The 17,148-nt window shown below is 51.0% G+C and overlaps 1 protein-coding gene across 1 annotated transcript in view; it reads left to right on the top strand.

The window, feature by feature from the left end:
- The first annotated feature begins 3,365 nt into the window (after positions 1-3,365).
- Positions 3,366-17,148, top strand: part of PFKFB3 (6-phosphofructo-2-kinase/fructose-2,6-biphosphatase 3) — a 39,930-nt gene continuing 26,147 nt past the window's right edge. The window contains exon 1 of the mRNA XM_053977495.1: positions 3,366-3,448. Within this exon, the coding sequence (XP_053833470.1) occupies positions 3,433-3,448 (16 nt within the window). The 5' untranslated portion in view covers positions 3,366-3,432. The remainder of the gene's footprint in view (positions 3,449-17,148) is intronic.

Here is a 17,148-nt window from a genome sequence, read left to right as displayed (position 1 = left end):
GCTCACACTGCTCCCACCCATTACCTCACTACCTGGAAAGGGAGAGCAGTTCAACACTGATCTCCTGGCTGGGGATGTGCAGGGCAGCTCATTTCATCCCCGTGCCCCTTGATGCAAAGCCTGGTTGTGCACACAGATGGATTCAGTGCAAGGTGGGGAAGGCAAATTAAATCTCCATGCTGGATAGAGAGGTTTTTCTGGGCTAAAGGATGAAGTTGAAGGAAAAATTCTCTTCCCTGTGAGGGTGTGGTGAGGCCCTAGCACAGGGTGCCCAGAGAAGCTGTGGCTGCCCCTGGATCCCTGGAAGTGTCCAAGGCCAGGTTGGACAGGGCTTGGAGCAACCTGGGATAGTGAAAGGTGTCCCTGCCCATGGCAGGAGATTTGTAACTAAATTGTCTTTAAGATCCTTTCCAACCCAATCTTTTCCATGTTTCTATGGAATATGGTTTTTAAACCTGTGAAACAGGTAAAAGGATCTTTTGCAGGGTCAGCTCTAACTAAACAACCCCTCTAACGTGCTAGTCATTAAATTATGCTTTTGTTTCCTTTGGAGACATCTTCCTACAGGACCCAGCTGGGAAAGCTGGTAGCAACCACTGAGGCTCCAAGTGCCTCTCCCACAGAAACCAGGGCTTGGGAAGATCTCAGGAAGTTTTCTGGACCATCCCTCAGCCCTGGGGCACAATCAGTGTAGGCTGAAACCCTTCTCACCATGTTTGCTCAACATGTTCTGAAAACCTCAAGTGATGCTGAGCCACTGCCACCCTCTCTGGCTGTGCAGCCTGGCATTTGTGCTCTGCCAGGAGGAGAGATGCTCTGATTTCACTGTCCTAGATGAGAGTTTGTTTACTTTCATCCAAATCTTTTTTTGGTACCAGCTTGATTCTCAGTATTTTTTTTTTAATTATTACTATTTTTTACTTTTAAGATGTCCTTTCTAGATGCCAGACAGAAATGCTGTTGAGCTGTGAGTAAGGGGTGAAGATCCTCGTACACCAGAAATCCCCAGACTATGTTTGAAGTCTTCTCTGCTTATTAAAACTGCCTGGCACCACTGAGATGCCTGAGGTGCTTTCTGTGGGTGAAACCAAATAATATCTGATATGGGGAATGATACTCTGACTCCTGTGATGGCCTTGGCTGGAGCTTGGAAGCTGGTTTCTGGAATTTTCTGGAAAATGGAAAGCAGATCTGTTGGTGTGGACACCAAGGATGGTCCCATCTGGGATCTTTCTAGGTCAATGCACAGAATAACTGGAGCAAATCCCAGGGCAAGGAGCAGGTGACAGAAGCACCTTAATGGGGACCTGAGCCATCATCCTCTGCTACAGGTCCTGGTCACAACTACGAAACTCTGGGATGCTCCTACTGGGAAGGTTTTGGAGCTGAAGTGGCTTTGTCCAGGAAAGATCAGTGTTGGAAAACAACAACAACAACAACAAAAAACTCTGAGGAGTTAAGCCCTTTCCAAGATGTCCACAAACTGAGCAGGATGTTATGGACAACAAAGTTGGACATGAGCATCCAAACATGGATTTTCATGGATAAGTCACTCATTTTGGATCTAACCCTGGATATATTGCATTAAGTTTCTTTTGCTAAGCCATGGAATCATCTCCATCCTTCTGGAGATGAACTGCTAATCCACATTTATCCTGGGAAATAAAACCGTAAAAATCTGGTTTTGTAGAGATTTGAAAGCTCATCACTCCAAGGAATTTCACTTGTTTGCCAGAGCAGAGGACTGGGTTAGAGCTGAGGTGGACCAGAAGAACTCCTGGGTCCTGCTGCCCTGGCCTTGGGCATGGCTGGGGCGTCCTTCCCTTCCACCTGGGTGCTGGGACACATGGAGTGAAGGAGGACTCCCCTTTGCCTTCTGGGCTGTCTGGCAACAGCACATGGATGTCCAACCCACCTGCCTTAAATTATCCCAGCCTGTGGCCCTTTAAGGTTATTAAACATCGTGGGAAATTCCATTTTTGGGATGATTTTTCCCCAAGGAAATGGTGGTCTGTCCTGCTGTGTTTTCCCAGGGCAGGGCATAAACCAGCTGCTGTAACTGGTTCCAGTCACTGGAAGAAGCCCAGCAGCCCATGCCATCAAATCTTGAACAATTTTGTTCCTCACTTGGTGCTGGGGCTCAGGAACACCTCCACCTGCAGCAGCCAACACTCCCTGAGCAGGACAGAGGCAGCAAAGCCAGGTAGGACATTGATGTCCCTGTCCCTGCCGTTCCTATTGGAGTCACAGCTCTCATAACAGCCTGGGGGGTGTTTATTTTTAAGTGCTCCTCACCCACTGGCCTAAACAGGTTTCTCCAGTGGGTGTTAAGCCAAACCTGGCTGACTTTGCCCTGGGGAGGATGAAGAACACTCACCTGGAGCATCCAGGTGGTCTGGATGGGGCTGGAGCCTGCAGGAGATGGATGGGGAGGCTTTAAAGCACCCCAGGGATGGTTTGAGGAAAGTCTTGTTGACTCCAGGAGGGAAAAACAGTTTTGCAGGGAGCAGAGACACAGCATGGAGCTCGTGGTGTCGCTGCCAAGCACCAAGATGAAAGGATGGGGTCCTATCCTGCACAGTTCAAAGAGTTTCTCTTGAACTCCCTCCAAGCCAATGCCTCTTCCTACCTCCAGGGAGAGCATAAAGGAACCACAGTAAAAATAAACAGCCCTCCCAGGTTAAAATGTTCCACCTTCACCTCCTGCTGCAACCTGAACTCCAGAGGTGAGGACACACAGACCTGATGCTGTTCCAAAGCTCATGGCTCACCCCAGCCCAGTGATGCCAGCAAGGAGTATTTGCTCATCCTCAGGATCCAGCACAGCAGGATCTGACCTTCCAGTGGCCTGTGCAAGGGCAGGAGATGCTGAACAGGGGGATCTGAGTTTCTGACCCCCTTGTTTCTGAAGAACCTGGGTTTTCCCAGTTTGTCCCACAGCCACCACAGAAAAAATGGGATTGGTGCTCTGATGAACTCAGAAATTTGAATAAATGATGCAGGAGGCCAAAATTCCATTATCACACCCACATCCATTACACCCAGTCCTGTACTGGTCCTACCAAGAAAAAAAAACACCACAAATCAACTCAAAAACTTCCCAGTACCTTCCACCCCTTTCTAAGGCAATCATCTCCCTGTCCCGTTCCTGTCACCTCCCTCCCATCCCTGCTGTCTCTGGGAAGCAAAGGGTTAAAAGCTCTGAAACTGTAAGAACTTCCTCCTTTCTGCAGTGCCACCCTCGGAATGACGCTGGTTTCTGCCAGGCTTTGCCCAAATATGTCCGTTTCCTTCTGAAAGACGGAGGAGGAGGAAGGAAAGAAGCAGAGATCCAGAAGAAATATCCATATATATTTGTGTATCTATCTAAGAGAAGGCGTCCGCGCCCGGGGAACCCAGGCGTCCGAGCGCAGCCCTGCCTCCCCCCGCTCCATGCCGTTCCGCAAAGGTAGGGCTGGATGGGTGGGCAGCATCCCGGGATGCTCGCCCAGGGACTACCTGGGCATCCAGGGGTGGGGCCGTGCCGCCGGCGGTGCCTCCTGCAGGGCTGGGAGCACCGCGCTGTGCCTGGCTCTGCATCCAGGAGGAAGGGGGACACCCCTGAGGTTGTGTGTGGCGTGGGGAGGGTGTGTTCTGTGCAGCCTGAAAAGGGCGGCTGTCCCCTCTCCGCCTTCCCCGTGGGGTTTTCCGTCTGTCCCGGGCGAGGGGAACGAGCTGCTCTGGCTGGCGCAGGGGCTGAGGACAGAGGGCAGCAGGATGTTTCTGGCCAGGGGCGATGCAGTCTGAGAACTGGCAACCTGCGTGCATTTGTGTCCTTGGGAGGTCTCGGCTGAGGGGCTGCGAGGAGAGGCTGGGCAGGTAAACGGCCCTCACCTGGGCAAGCCCCCTTCATGCCTCAGATCTGCACCCCAAACCATCTCTCTTCCACAGAAATCCTCACTCGCCACCCCCTGGCTTGGCAGTGTGGGCAAGAAGCATCCAATATGGGACCTAAAGCTGCTGTGGATGAGTTTTCCATCCTCTCCGGGCTGCCGTGAAGCAGAGACTCTTAAATGCCACCTCCTCCTCTTCCCAGAGGGAAGCGGTGGGACACAGAGCGGGACGCTTGTTGTGGTCCCTTTTCCCAGCAACTCTCTTGGGTGGAGAAATGGAAGGGGAAGAGTCTTCTCCGGGAGACAGAACAAGCCAGGGGAGGCAGGGTTAAGTCGGGATGCGCAAGGACACGGGCGGAAGGCGCTGCCCAGCATTGCACACAGGTGCTCTGGCCGGCGGTGTGCTGGGGCAGGGACAGCGGTGTCACACACTGGCGCTGGCACATCGAAAGGCAGCAGGGAGGGAATGAAACTGGCGGGGAGAGGGCTGGATTTGTTTTTCTGCCCTCTGCCTGCTCTGGGGAGGATGTTCCGGGGGTGAGGCAGTGCCGGCAGTGATGCTCGCAGAGCCGCATCTCTTGCGCCGAGGTTTCTGCTCCCTTTTAAGGCTCAGCGCAGCGTGATGCGGTTCACACCCTCGCATCTTGACAGCGCAGCAGACTGCAGGGCTCGGTTTAATTTTAGGTGATAAACGGATTAATTTGGAGCAGAGGGAGAGATGCTGGGGGTGGGCGGTGGGAGGAAAGCGCTGAGCTGGGGTGTGAGGCTTTAAAAGAGCTGAGCTGGGCAGCAGGGAGAGACGGGGGGAACTTCCCGTGTTGGAGGGCAGCTCCCGTGGCCCAGCTGCAGCCTCAGCAGGGGGAGAAATGACGGGCAGGGCTCCAGCGCTTGGGGACACACGGCGGATTTGCAGCAATTGATGCTTTTCCACGCGGTTTTGCCCGGCACACCTGAACTGGGTTTGTTGGGACGCCGTGCTGCGCTTGTCATCGCTGCCACACTCGTGGGGCACAGCTGACCTGCAAATCCTCGGCAGCTCTGTCCCGCAGCCCTTGTGTCACCGTCGCAGCCGTAGCTCGTCTGCCTCCCAACTTCCTCTAGAGGTCAATCTTGAAATGCCAGAACAGCTTTCAGCAGCTCCGTGCATCAGCCTGCAGCTCCAGGGAGTCCAAGGTGGCAGACAGGCCGGGGTGGATGGGTTTTATCCATTGCTTGTGTATTTTAGGAATCATTTTGTCACCACAAGAGTTGTCAAGCACTGGAAAAGTGGTGCCTGGGGGAGTGGTGGACTCTCCGTCCCTGGAGGGATTTAAGACACGCAGATGTGGCACTTGGGGACGTGGTTTAGTGGTGGCTTAGCAGTGCTGTGACCTGGCTGCAGCCTTTAACCTCAGTTCAGAGCATCCCGTTGGGCTGGTGGGACCCCACATCACCAGCCCTGCCTGGAGCACTGCTCAGTGCTGCTGCTGGGCTGCCTGGGCTTCCCAGGGACACATCCATAAGCCACCAAGGCAGGAGGGTTGTGAAGAGCACGGCCTCGTGGCTGCCCTTCAAAAGCTGCCCACAGCAAGCTGTGCACATCCTGAGTTTGCAGGAGAGGTGGGTGTGAAGGTGTTTTCCTTCTAGCTCAACATGGCCCATAAAAATCCTTGCTCAAGGTGGTGGCTTCAACTGGGTTGGGATCTGGCTGTGTTCCTGACCCTCCCAGAGGAATGTGGGGACTCCAGGCAGCTCAGCAAGGAGGCTGAGCCTTTACTCTGGGAGCCTTTTGGGAGCAGCATTTCACCTGAGGGCTTGCTCACAGCCACCCAGATCCAGGGTGCAAAGAGGAGGCTCTGCCCAAGGGCTGCTGCTCTGTAGACCCTCGGTAGCTTGAGGCACAAGGACACCTTGGGATGAGCATTTTGGAGGCTCTCAGCTGTCTTTGCACACCCCTGTGTGTGGAAATGCAAACTCCACCCCTGTCTTGGCTGGTTTCTCACCACTTGCAGCTTTGGCATCCCTTTCCTTTGTCTCCCCGAGAAGTCTGTGTAAAATCCTGGTTGCCTTGGCTCTGTTCTGCCTCCTTTCTCCTCGGGCATTGTAGCCAGTGGCATTGCCACAGGATCTGCACTCCATGGCTGTGTAACAGCTGCCATTTACCGACCTCGAGGCGTTTGGCAGTTTCAGATAGTAAAGAAAGGTATTTCTAGCAGGGATGCTCAAAGACAGCCAGGAGGAACGAGCTTAGGACAGAAATTAATTTCCTCCAGCATTGCTGCATCAGCTGGGAGCACTGGAGAGAAAGTCCTGATCCCCAGGCAGTGCCACTACCCTGGCAAAGGCCTGTCTGTGGCTGCAGCTCTGCTATCAGGAGGTGTTGGGAGCTTTCACCCAAAGTGCCCTCCCTGAAAAATATGATTTAATTACTGCAGCTGACGCAAGGAAGCCTGGGAGTGTGCAGGTGATAAGCTAGCAGGGCAATGCCAGCGAGCAGGACATTTGTCATCTGTCAAAGGACAAATGAAATCCCAGTGCTGCTGGCTGGGAAGGAGCTGGAGATAAGACTGAAAGCCAGTGAGCAGAGAATGAACACATAATGATAGAAGCATGGAACAGTCTGGGTTGGAAAGGATGTAAAAGATCACCTAGTTCCAAACCCTCTGACAAGGCAAGAACAACTTGTACTTGATGAGGTTACTTAAAGTCCACTCCAGCTTCACCTTGAACACTTCCAGGGATGGGGCATCCACCACCTATCTGGGCAACCTGTGCCAGGGTCTCACCACCCTCATAATAAAAAATTTCTTCCTTACATCTAATATAAATCAACCCTCCTTCACTTTGAAACCATCACCCCTTGTCCTATTGGAACAGATCCTGCTAAAAACCTGTCCCCATCTTTCTTATAGGTTCCCTTTAGGCTCTGGAAGGGGCTCTAAGATCTGCATAGAGCCCTCTCTTCTCAAGGCTGAACACCTCAGCTCTCTCAGTCTGTCTCTGTCACAAAGGTTCTCCAGCCCTTGGAGCATCTTCATGGCCTCTTCTGGACTTGCTCCAACAGCTCCACAACCTTCTTATATTGGAGACCTGGAGCTGGACACGGTGCTCCAGGTGGGGTCTCATGAGAGTGGAGTGGAGGGGCAGGATCCCTCCCACTGCTCTGTACATTCTGTTAGCACAAGCTACAACATCCCCTGGGCTCATTTCTGCTTGCTGAGATCAAGGAGCCTCTCGTGAGCAGGGGCAGAGGTGCCTTTTGCCTGCAGCACGAAGTACTGTGCCACATCCTGGCACTGTTATTTCTGCTGTCTGTCCCCTGTGCTGCAGAGCACTTCCTCGCTGTCCCAGCTCTTGCAGTGACTCAGATTACAACACCCCCTGATGGGAAACTCTGCCTTTGCAGAATGGTTTCGGCTAAAGGTGGAGAACTGCCTTTCTGCAGCTTTTTTTAGGTATTGGAAGGGATAATCTCATCCCTTTGGGAGGCTTTCTGGATTGCTGGCAAAGCCCTGTGAACCCACATGCTGCTGCCTTTGCTGCTCATGTCACTCATCACTCCTCGATGTCGTGTCTTCCTGGCAGCCCTGGAAAAGGTTTTATCCAGCATTTCCTGTCAGAGGTGCTGGACAGGATTTTTAAGCACTGATGGATGCAGAGAAGCCATGTGAGGAGTCAGGAGCTGCTTGAGGGGGGTCCTGCCAGCTGCAGCTCCCGATGGGGACCGTCCTGGTGACAGTGACACCGTGGGTGTCTGCTTGAGGGTATCTGCTCAAAGAGCAGGGAGGAAACATGTGGCAGAACTGGCCCTGGCTCTCCTGACTCACTGGCTTGTGCCTGAGTCAAACCATCACCTTGTTTTCACTGAACACCTTTCGTGGAAGGCTGGAAATCCCCTCCCATACTGCTTTGTCCCCTGGCCTGTGTTTCTCACTGTGGTATTTTCATTCTGGCTCTTGGTTTTGTTTCATCCCCTTTCACCTCACCAGCCTCTTGAGCCAAAGCTCCCAAAGGAGCAGGTGTCTGTCCCCCATCTCACCCCTCCCAGCACCTCCCTGCACTTCCAAGAAAGCCCTGGGTGAGCACGACCTTTCCGCTGCCTCTTGGCCTTTGCACTTTCTTTAGCATTTATGGCCCTCATGGGGAGTTTTTAATGGATTTCAGGGTCACCATGCTCGGTTTTGTTCCCGTTATTGCTCACTGGGTCATGCACAACCAAGCAGCAGAGTCCACCATGTCTCCAGGTGCTGGTGCAGGGGAGCAATCCCAGGCTATGCTGGCCAGGTGGGACAACCTTGGCTGCCACCAGCTGCAGGTGGAACCACCACTCCACTAGAAACTCTTGTAGGAGGCTTCTACAGGTGCAGTGGGATTTTTGGGACCCACTCTGCGTTCTGATCAGTCCACAGAAACCAGCTGGTGGGGACAGATATGGGTTGTTAGCACCTCTCAGAATTCCTGAGTCTGGGAATTAAACCATGTAACAATACTGAAGGTATATCCTCCTGTCCTAACCTGGGAGCAGGCAGACACACCTATAACCTCCCTGCCAGGGCCAGCACCCCACCAAGCAACTCAGGATGCTGGAAAACCCCTCCTTTTGCTGTCCTGCCTCCTTCCTGGCAGGGATGGGGAAGGAGTCTCCATTGCTGTATTTCCAGCCACCAGCTGAAACCAAGCTCCGTGGCTATGTCACACAGGAGAGCAGCTCAGATTGGGCTTGAGCTTCACCCCAGTGCTCAGAGCCCACCACCAACACCCCCCAGGCCTCTTTTCACCCACCATCCCTGTGTCACTGGAAGCCTGTGCCAGCAGAGCCTGTGCCCTGCTGAACCTTTCCTTAACACACCCTCTGTGATGGAGAAATTGATCTCAGCACAAAACAGCTCCAAAGGCTTTAAATCAGATGACCACAGGTTTTTGTTGTTTTTTTTTTTTTTTTTTTTCATGGAGGGACGTGGGAGGATTTCAAAACCAGCAGGCAGCAAGGTGTGTGATCCCTGTTTTCCTGGTGTGTGCGTGCAGGCACACACATCTCAGCAAGGCACCTGATTCTTTTCCCCATCAGAACTACATTTTAAGGTTAGAGAAAAAAAAAAAAAAAGGATGAGGCACAATCCCCAGTTGGGACTCAAGATCAAATCCACACAAGCATATTTAGGTTTCCTTTGTGTTTTCCCCTGAAGAATTCCTTGTCCTGGCAAGGAATATTAGGATTCCACTAATTAGGATTCCACTGGGGGAGCATATCTTGTATAAACCTTAAATATTCCTTGCTATAAAAACAGCTATTATCTTCTCCATAGCATCCTTTTCCAGGCTGAAAGCTACTCCCCAGATTTCTCCTTCGTGGAGAACAAAATCACTCTCATTTTGTCCTTTCCCATATACTCAATTTTGAAAACATCTCCTTGGTATTGCCGACCCATCCCAGATTAAACCTCTTCCCAAAAGCACAGGGCCTGCAGTGAGATGTGCCCTTCCTTGGTGCTGAGGAAGCAGCACCACGCAGTCCAGAAAACCCAGCCTCCTGCATTTTGTATGCCACCCTCTAGCTAAAACATCATGGAATTGGGCTTTCCTTTTGGTTTCCCCGCATTATTATTATTAGTGTTATTGCTAATAATAATAATAATAATAATAATAATAATAATAATAATAATAAATATTTTCTTCTGGGACTTCATGCTGTTTGTTCAGAATTGACTGCTGAGACCTTTTTGTTGCCCCTCTTCCCAGTCCTTTGCTCCTTGTTGGATGATTTCCAGCTTTATCGATTGAGGCAGGGGAAACAGGCACAGGAGGGCTGAGATGGGCTGGAGGCTGTGCTGATGGTGCCTTTAGCTGCTCATATCCACGGCTCCAGATCTCTCTGCACCAATCCTGGCAGTGCCAGAGCATCCTGAGGCGTGTTCCCTGTGTAGGTACATTTTGGGGATATTACTGGTGCAGACTTCATTGTAGTGCAGCGCAGAGTTTCCAAATCAGCCCCTGTGGGCAGGAGCAGGGCGTTAAAACCCCACCTGCAGAGATGTTGATTTGGGTTGGAAATCAAGGAAAGCTCTGCTCAGCCCTGAAAAAGATTGTCTGAGGACAGAGGGGGCAAGCTGAGACAGACCAACGTCTCCTCATGAAGTGGTTTGGGGAGAAACGATGCTGCTGGGGAAGGAGGTGGAGAAAATGAGGTATTGCCGTGTCCTTGTGCAATCCCAGCCCCACTTTGGGCTTTCTTCGGGCAGGGCTGGTGTGAAACAGCTGCGTCCCTTCAACCAGCCCGATTTATTTATTCCCCTCCCCTCCAGCCGCCGCCGGAGCTTGTTTATCCGACAGGACGCGAGCAGAACCTTTCCCAGGGCAGCGGGGTGAACTTGTTTACCAGTTTTATTTCTCATTCCACTGCCCTGCTGGCAGTGAGGGACGGCGGGGACGCCGGGGCACGGGCCAGTCCCGGGCAGCCCCAGTGGCCATGCACGCCCCGTTCGCGTGGCCAGGGAGGGAGCGCTGCGGGCTCCGCGCTCCGGCAGCCGCCGCTCCTCCGGGGACACGCGAAAGGAGCGTGCGAGAGCCCTGCTGCTGCTCTGCCCTTTCCAGGAAGGCCGGAGAGCAGCTGGGGCTGGTAAACAACAGGGGTAATCTGTCAGTATCACGGGTGGTTTTGCCCCGGAGGTGCTGGTGCATTAGGGTTTTAACTTTTGTGTTTTTTTCAGATCTTGTGCTGCGTCAGTGCGTAACTCTAAACTCCATATAAAGTGTTAGCTAACTTCACAAACTTCACAAAATGTCTTCACGTTTTGGTCAGACTAAACAATCCCTCTGGACCTGAGTTTCAAGGACACCCTACAGCCTCAGATCCCGAAAAGTCTGAACAAAAGTGAATTGGGGGGAAGCAAACTGGGGGTATGTGATTTCATTGCCTCCAATTACCTGTAATTGGAGAATTAACCCCTGATATGTAAATGGACCAAACTTATATATGTCTGAAAAACTCATGACTGTCCTTAATTTTTGGGTGTAGCCCCTTGGGGAGGCTTTGTCTGCCCCTAATGTACCTGGAGGCCCTTCAGTAAATATATCCGCTTTTATTCTTTTAACTTTGTGTGGCCTCTGTTCCTAGGTAAGCCCAAAACCACATCAGTACTGGGAGAAAAACTGGGTGTTTTGTCTCCTGCTCCCAAATCCATGAGCCCTAAGGAGGGATGTGTCTTCCCAGGATGAGCCAGGGTGTTTCAGCTGCCTTTACTGGGGGATAAGCAGGGTTGCACTGGGTCCTGCCCGTGGGCTTGAAGGTGAGGACTGAACAACTGCTGAGTTCTGTGCCTGGGAGACCGAATTTTTCCACCCCTAAAAATGCAAGTGGGCACTGCCAGGTCACCTGGCACAAGTGCAAAATAAAGGCTCCTCAGTCACCAATATGAATTTATTTGGAGGAAACTCATGCCTTCACGCCAGGTACGACCCAGGTAAGCACCCCACCTTAATGCCAACAGGAGATTCTAATATGGAGCAGAAATTTGAGAATTTGACCTGGTTTTTATTTTTCCTTCTCATTGACTTTCTTAGAAATCCTCCTTATTGGCAAGGGATTTCTCGCAGGAGCAGTAGGACATAGCTGAGGCTGTGATTTGGACTTGGGCATCCCGATAAAGCCCTTCCACAAAAGGAATGTGGGATGGCTTTATGCCAACACCAGGTGCTCCAGGAGTGGATCCATGCTCACAAAACAACATTCCCATGCAGAGCAAAATAAAGAAAAATAAATTAATAGGATAAACAGTATATAGAATAATAATAAAGGAAAATAAATGGTAGGGTTTGGGGATTTTTCCAGCCTGGGTCAATTTCCCAGCTGGAGGGCTGGATCTCATTCATGGCTGAGGACAAGGCTTTGGGGTGGGAAGAAGGACTCGGACGTAGCTTCACCACCAAAATCTCTGTGTTGCTGAACCAAGCTGAGCAGGATGAGTTGAGACAGAAGAGGCACCTGCTAGCAGTGATGTTTGTGTTTATTTTTGTTCTCCAAGGTGGCTTTGCCAAAGGCAGGGAATGGATTTCCACCTTCTGCCAGCTGTGAAGATCATGTGCATGGAGGAACACAGTCAGCAAAGCCTTTGTTTCCCTTAAACATTAAATCACCTCTGGTTGCTGCAGTGTTTCTCCTTTCCTTTTTTTTTTTTTTTTTTTTTCTTCTCTTATTAATTTTTGGGTGCAGCTGAGCTGCTGAGAAACTGATCACGTCCAAAACATTTACACCATAAATAAAAGAACAATGCAATAAACCATTAAATCATGTAGGGCTGTTGCAACAGCAGCAATTAGGTGGAAGGCATGAGGGTGGGAAGCGTTCTTTTTGTGGATGTGACTTTCCTAGCCCAAATTCTGGACGACCTGAGGTTACCTTTTCCAGCCTGGCTTGCCATGTGCTGTCACAGGGTGCTGGCAGCCACGGGGTTGGGTGGCCTGGCAGGTAACGGCCCGGCTGCAGGCAAGATGGGACAAGGCAGCGTGGGATGGGGCTGGTGTGTGCCAGTGCTGGGCTTTAGTCACCCCTGTCGTCGATGACTGGCTCTGCCTGAATGCAAGAGGACCAGATTTTTGAGTGGCATCTGAAGGCACTGGCGGCTGCCAGGGGCTGGGGTGGCTGCGTGTGCTCCTGCACGTGTGCAAGGGAGCTGTGCTTGCTCAGGCTCTGGGCTGAGATGGGTTTGAGATGGGTTTTCAGGGGTATTCAGCTGGTCAGGTCTGGAATAAGCACCAGTGTTTAGGGCAGGACAGGGAAAGGGCACAGCACATCCATGCTCCAAGCATATCCTGCAGATACTACAAGCTCCTGTGGCACTCTGGCTACGCCACCTTCATCCCAAACCCATCCTGGTGGGATCCCCCTTAGCCACAGCTGCAGAAAGGCCTTGCTTTTGCATAGCTGGCAGGTTTGGGAATTGCTCTGGGCTCTGCTCCATGGGTACAAACTGTATCTCCCAGTGGCCCAGTGACCATCCACAGAATCCCTGAGGCATTTCACCCAGCAGTGGGTGAAAGGTGCCCATCAATCAGGCGCCTGGGGCTGTCCCAGCTTGGGTAATAACAACATGAACTGAAGGAAGGTCATGCTTTGAGCCTGAGCCTGGCTCTCCTTTATAGGGAAGCTGGCAGGAGAGCCTGCCCAGGAGTTGGGTGTCCCTCAGATCTCTTGTTGACTGTCTAGCAGTTGTTTTCCTTCAGGCTGAGCTCTGGGTAAACAGCTGGGCTGGGAAATGTGAAACCCTGGCTGTGGACGTGCTGTCACCGCAGGCGTCAGCCCAGGACGTGCGGGGAGCACGAACCCACCAGAGCTGTGCCAGGAGGGCACAGGGGGATGGACACGTCAGGTGAGCCCCTGTTCTGGGGTCGTTTGTTTGTTTTGAGAGGTGTCCTATTTGTGGCACAGAGTTTGTGTCGCAACAGGTTGCCCAGAGCAGCTGTGGCTGCCCCATCCCTGGAAGTGTCCAAGGCCAGGTTGGACAGGGCTTGGAGAACCTGGGATAGTGGAAGAGTGGAAGACGTCCCTGCCCATGGCAGGGGATGAAACTGGATAATCTTTTATGTCCCTTCCAACCCAAACCATTCTGTGATTCCCTAATGGGTGGTGTTGATGGAAATGCTGAAGCAAACACAATAAAAGTGTTTTTCCCCTATCTCCATCGTTATTCAGTGAGGATGAGTCATGATCAATGGCCAAGATGTGCTTCCACCTGTGCTATGCCCTCCTGGCTCTGCCTCTCTGCTCAAGTAACAGCAGTTGTTTGGGAGAAAAATGAGGCCCTCCCAAGTGCTTTGAAGCACAGCATCTTTCCTTGTGACCCCTGCCAGGCACCCAGATGCTGCTTTGCTACTCCCTGTTAAACTCCAGGGCAGAAATCTAAAAAATCTAAACACTGAGCTGAGTTTTCTCCTTTTTTTTTTTTTTTTTTTTTCCCAAGAAGCTGTTCACAGCTTGTCATTGCGGGTTGGAAAATATAAGTGTATTTGAGAAAATATGTTGGCAGCAAGCTCCCCATATTGTTTCAGCTTGCCCCAAAATTCCAGAGAAATTTTCCATTAATATTTTTCATGTCTGATTGGAAAATATCAGGGAAAGAAGAAATAAATTCTGTAGATGTTTTTTAACAATTTTAGATCCCAGCCAGGTCTCCATGGCATAGAAAAAAGTACATGAAATATACAAATGAAAATCATCTGCTAGGACTTAAATGCACTAAAATCATTGCTCTGTAAGTGGAAGAATTTTAAGAAAACCATGATAAGGGAATTTGGTTATTTAATTTCTGCACTCCAGCAATCTGTGTGATCTAATTCCAGTGATTTGGGTCCAAAACTTGGTTAGGAGAGCTGTTAGGAAATTGGAGGTTCCCTGAGAGAGGTTTTGACTGTAAGGAGCTCCAGCAAAAGATATGGAAACAAAACTGGCCCTTACTATTCTAAATTTCAGCTTGTTGACCACACACTTTCCCTCTTACTGGTCTTTCACAGACCTCCTAAAAGCAGTGCCTGCAGGTCTGGAGTTTAAAAGCACATGGCACCACTCTGCAAAAGTGGGACACGTAGACCTCACCTCTGGATGCCTTGTGGTTTCCACCAGGCTGAATGGAGAGGGGAGCCCTTGGGGAGGCTGATCCAGGGAACAGCTCAACCCCAGCAGTGGTGCTGGTCCCAAAAGTGGTTCTTCTTGGCCAGAGCCGAGGTGTGTGGGCCACTGTTGGGCAACCATTGTCTGGATCATGCCAGCCCTGTGAGGAAGCAGGGAAGAGCAGGTTGTCCATGGGGCAGACGCGCTCACAAAGGTGAGGTGTGGGTGGGAAGATCCTCGGCACGTACACGATTTCGACATGCAGCTCCTCACCAAAGCTCTGCTCTTCCTCCCTGCATGGGACTCTGGATTGGACAAGGACTTGTGTTTTGGGTCACCTCGTGCTGGAGAGCACTGAGATGTGTGTGGAATGGTTTTGGGCATAGCTCTGAGGTTCCCTCAGTGGTCGGAGGACACAAACTCCTCCAGGACACATCTCATCCTGGTTTGCAGTCAGTACCCACAGCAGGGCAGCCGAATTGTTCTCTGTGCAAGTGAGTGCCCATTTCCCTCCACAGGTGGTAGAAGTGCTCAAAGGTGACCAGTTCCTTGTAGACAACCCAAAATTCCATAAATCCTCCCCAGTCTCTACCCATAGCTTTGCTGTGGATGGAGGCAGAACAGCAGGAGCTGAGAGCTTCAACGCCTCCTCCCTGCTCAGCATCCCTCAGGGGAACCTTTCCATCTGAGCCTCCCAGGCAATGCAGATCCTTCTGGGATGCTGCTTCAAAAGCTCCTCTATCAGGAGCCAAACTGATTATCAGCGGGGGTTGAGACCTGAGATAAAAAAATACCCTTTTTCCTAGGCTGTGATTAATCTGCTGCCCGCTGCTGCCTACAAGCACGTCCTCCTTGATGATCAAAAATACAAACCCATGTTCTCCCTTGGAGCTTTGTGTTTTAGGTTTTTTGCATTACTTTGAAGAGATTCCCCAGCATCTCTGGGGTATCTGGCTTCACCACGTCATTGCCTGCAACTTTTTAGACGCTTCCCTGTCACCATGACGATGCTGAGGTTGTCACTGGCCCGGGCTTGTTACATAATGAGGTGAGTCAGCCCCAGAAAGGCCGCAGCCTTTGCCATTGTTTGATTTAATAACCTGCAATGATGAGATAACGATCCAGGCTCTTAATGAAAGGTGGGTGGTAATGAGGAGTTAGGAAACAGTTCAATAGCAAAGTCCACGGGATAATGACAGGCTGTGATTTCCGGAGGGTGATCATCGTCCACCGTAAATGGGCTGAACAGACTCATCATCCGTGGGGGGGTTTCGCATCCAGCGCTGAGCGCCTGCAGGCAGGAGACCTGGAGAGCTGCATCCCAGCTGCATCACCGGGCTGCGAATTAAGTTCTTCAGTGAGCACAATCAACTTCAGCCACTGGGCACCTCCACAAAAATAAATCCTATAACAATCTACGCATGCAGGAGGGCTGGAATTCTTTGTTCTTCCCATCAGATCTCCAACAAGCCGCGTTGCTTTGCAGCGCTGCGCTGGTTTGGGCTGGGACAGGTTGATTTTCTTCAGAGTAGCTGCTGTGGGGCTGTGATTCTGACTTGTGGCCAAAACGGTGTTGATAAAACAGAGATGTTTTTGTTTTTGCTGGGCAGGGCTTACATAGAGTCAAGGCTTTTCTGCTCCTCACCCCACCAGTGAGGAGGCTGGGGGGGCACAAGGAGTTGGGAGGGGACAGAATAAGGACAGCTGACCCCAAACTGACCAAAAATATTCCATAACGCATTTTGTCGTGTTTAGGAAAGGGGGGACATTCGAGGTCGTGTTGTTTGCCTTCCCAAGCCACCATTATGTGTGATGGAGCCTTGCTTTCCTGGGGATCACTGGGAACCTGTGCGAAGTGGGGAATGAATTCCTTGTTTTGCTTTGCTTGTGCACGTGGCTTTTGCTTTACCCATTAAACTGTACCTCAACCCATGAGTTTTCTCACTTTTACCTTCCAGTTCTCTACCCCATCCTACTGTGGGGGACTGAGCGAGTGGGGCTGAGCTCCCAGCCAGGGTTAAATCAGTAAAGTCCTAAATTAGGTCTGGTTCAGGTGTGAGCAAATGGCTGTAATTCTGCTGATTTTCCTGGAGAAGGCCCTGTGGTAACACATGCCAAGTTTTGCTGGCAGCAGCAGCGCAGGGAATATCTGATCTGGCAGTGGGGACAGAGCAGCCCTGTAAACACACTTTTCTCTCAGACCAGCAGGATTTTTCTGCTGGATCAGTGCCTTGTCGCAGGTGGTTGTGGCCTCTTGATTAGGGATGAGGTAACCTAAAGTCAAGTTCAACATCCTGTGGATTTACACCCTAAAGCAATCCCAAGATTTTCAGTGGGGAATTTCACACCTTAAAATAACAGGGCAAACAGGGAAGTGTTCCTTTCATGTAACTGAAAGTACCTGGAAGTAGAAGGCTCAACCCAGTGTCAGGCTAATGTGAATATTGTCTTTTCAGAAGCTCTGACAATGCCAAAACCTGAATGGTGGCTCTCTGACTGATCTGCACTCTTTGACCCTTGCTATTAGGACCAACTTGAACTTCTTCAGCCAGATTTTGTTTCAAGGAGAACGAGTATTGAATTCCTGATGCTGGAATATCCCAACTTCTTGCCATTTAATTACCCTCTAACAACTTTTAGAAACCCATGTTTTGTAGAATCACAGAGTGGCCTGGGTTGGAAGTGACCTTTAAA

Source organism: Vidua macroura, chromosome 5 (assembly GCF_024509145.1).
Source record: "Vidua macroura isolate BioBank_ID:100142 chromosome 5, ASM2450914v1, whole genome shotgun sequence".
NCBI classification, from domain to species: Eukaryota; Metazoa; Chordata; class Aves; order Passeriformes; family Viduidae; genus Vidua; species Vidua macroura.
The sequence above is the reverse complement of the archived record's forward strand: the minus strand, read 5'-3'. Positions and strand labels throughout refer to the sequence as shown.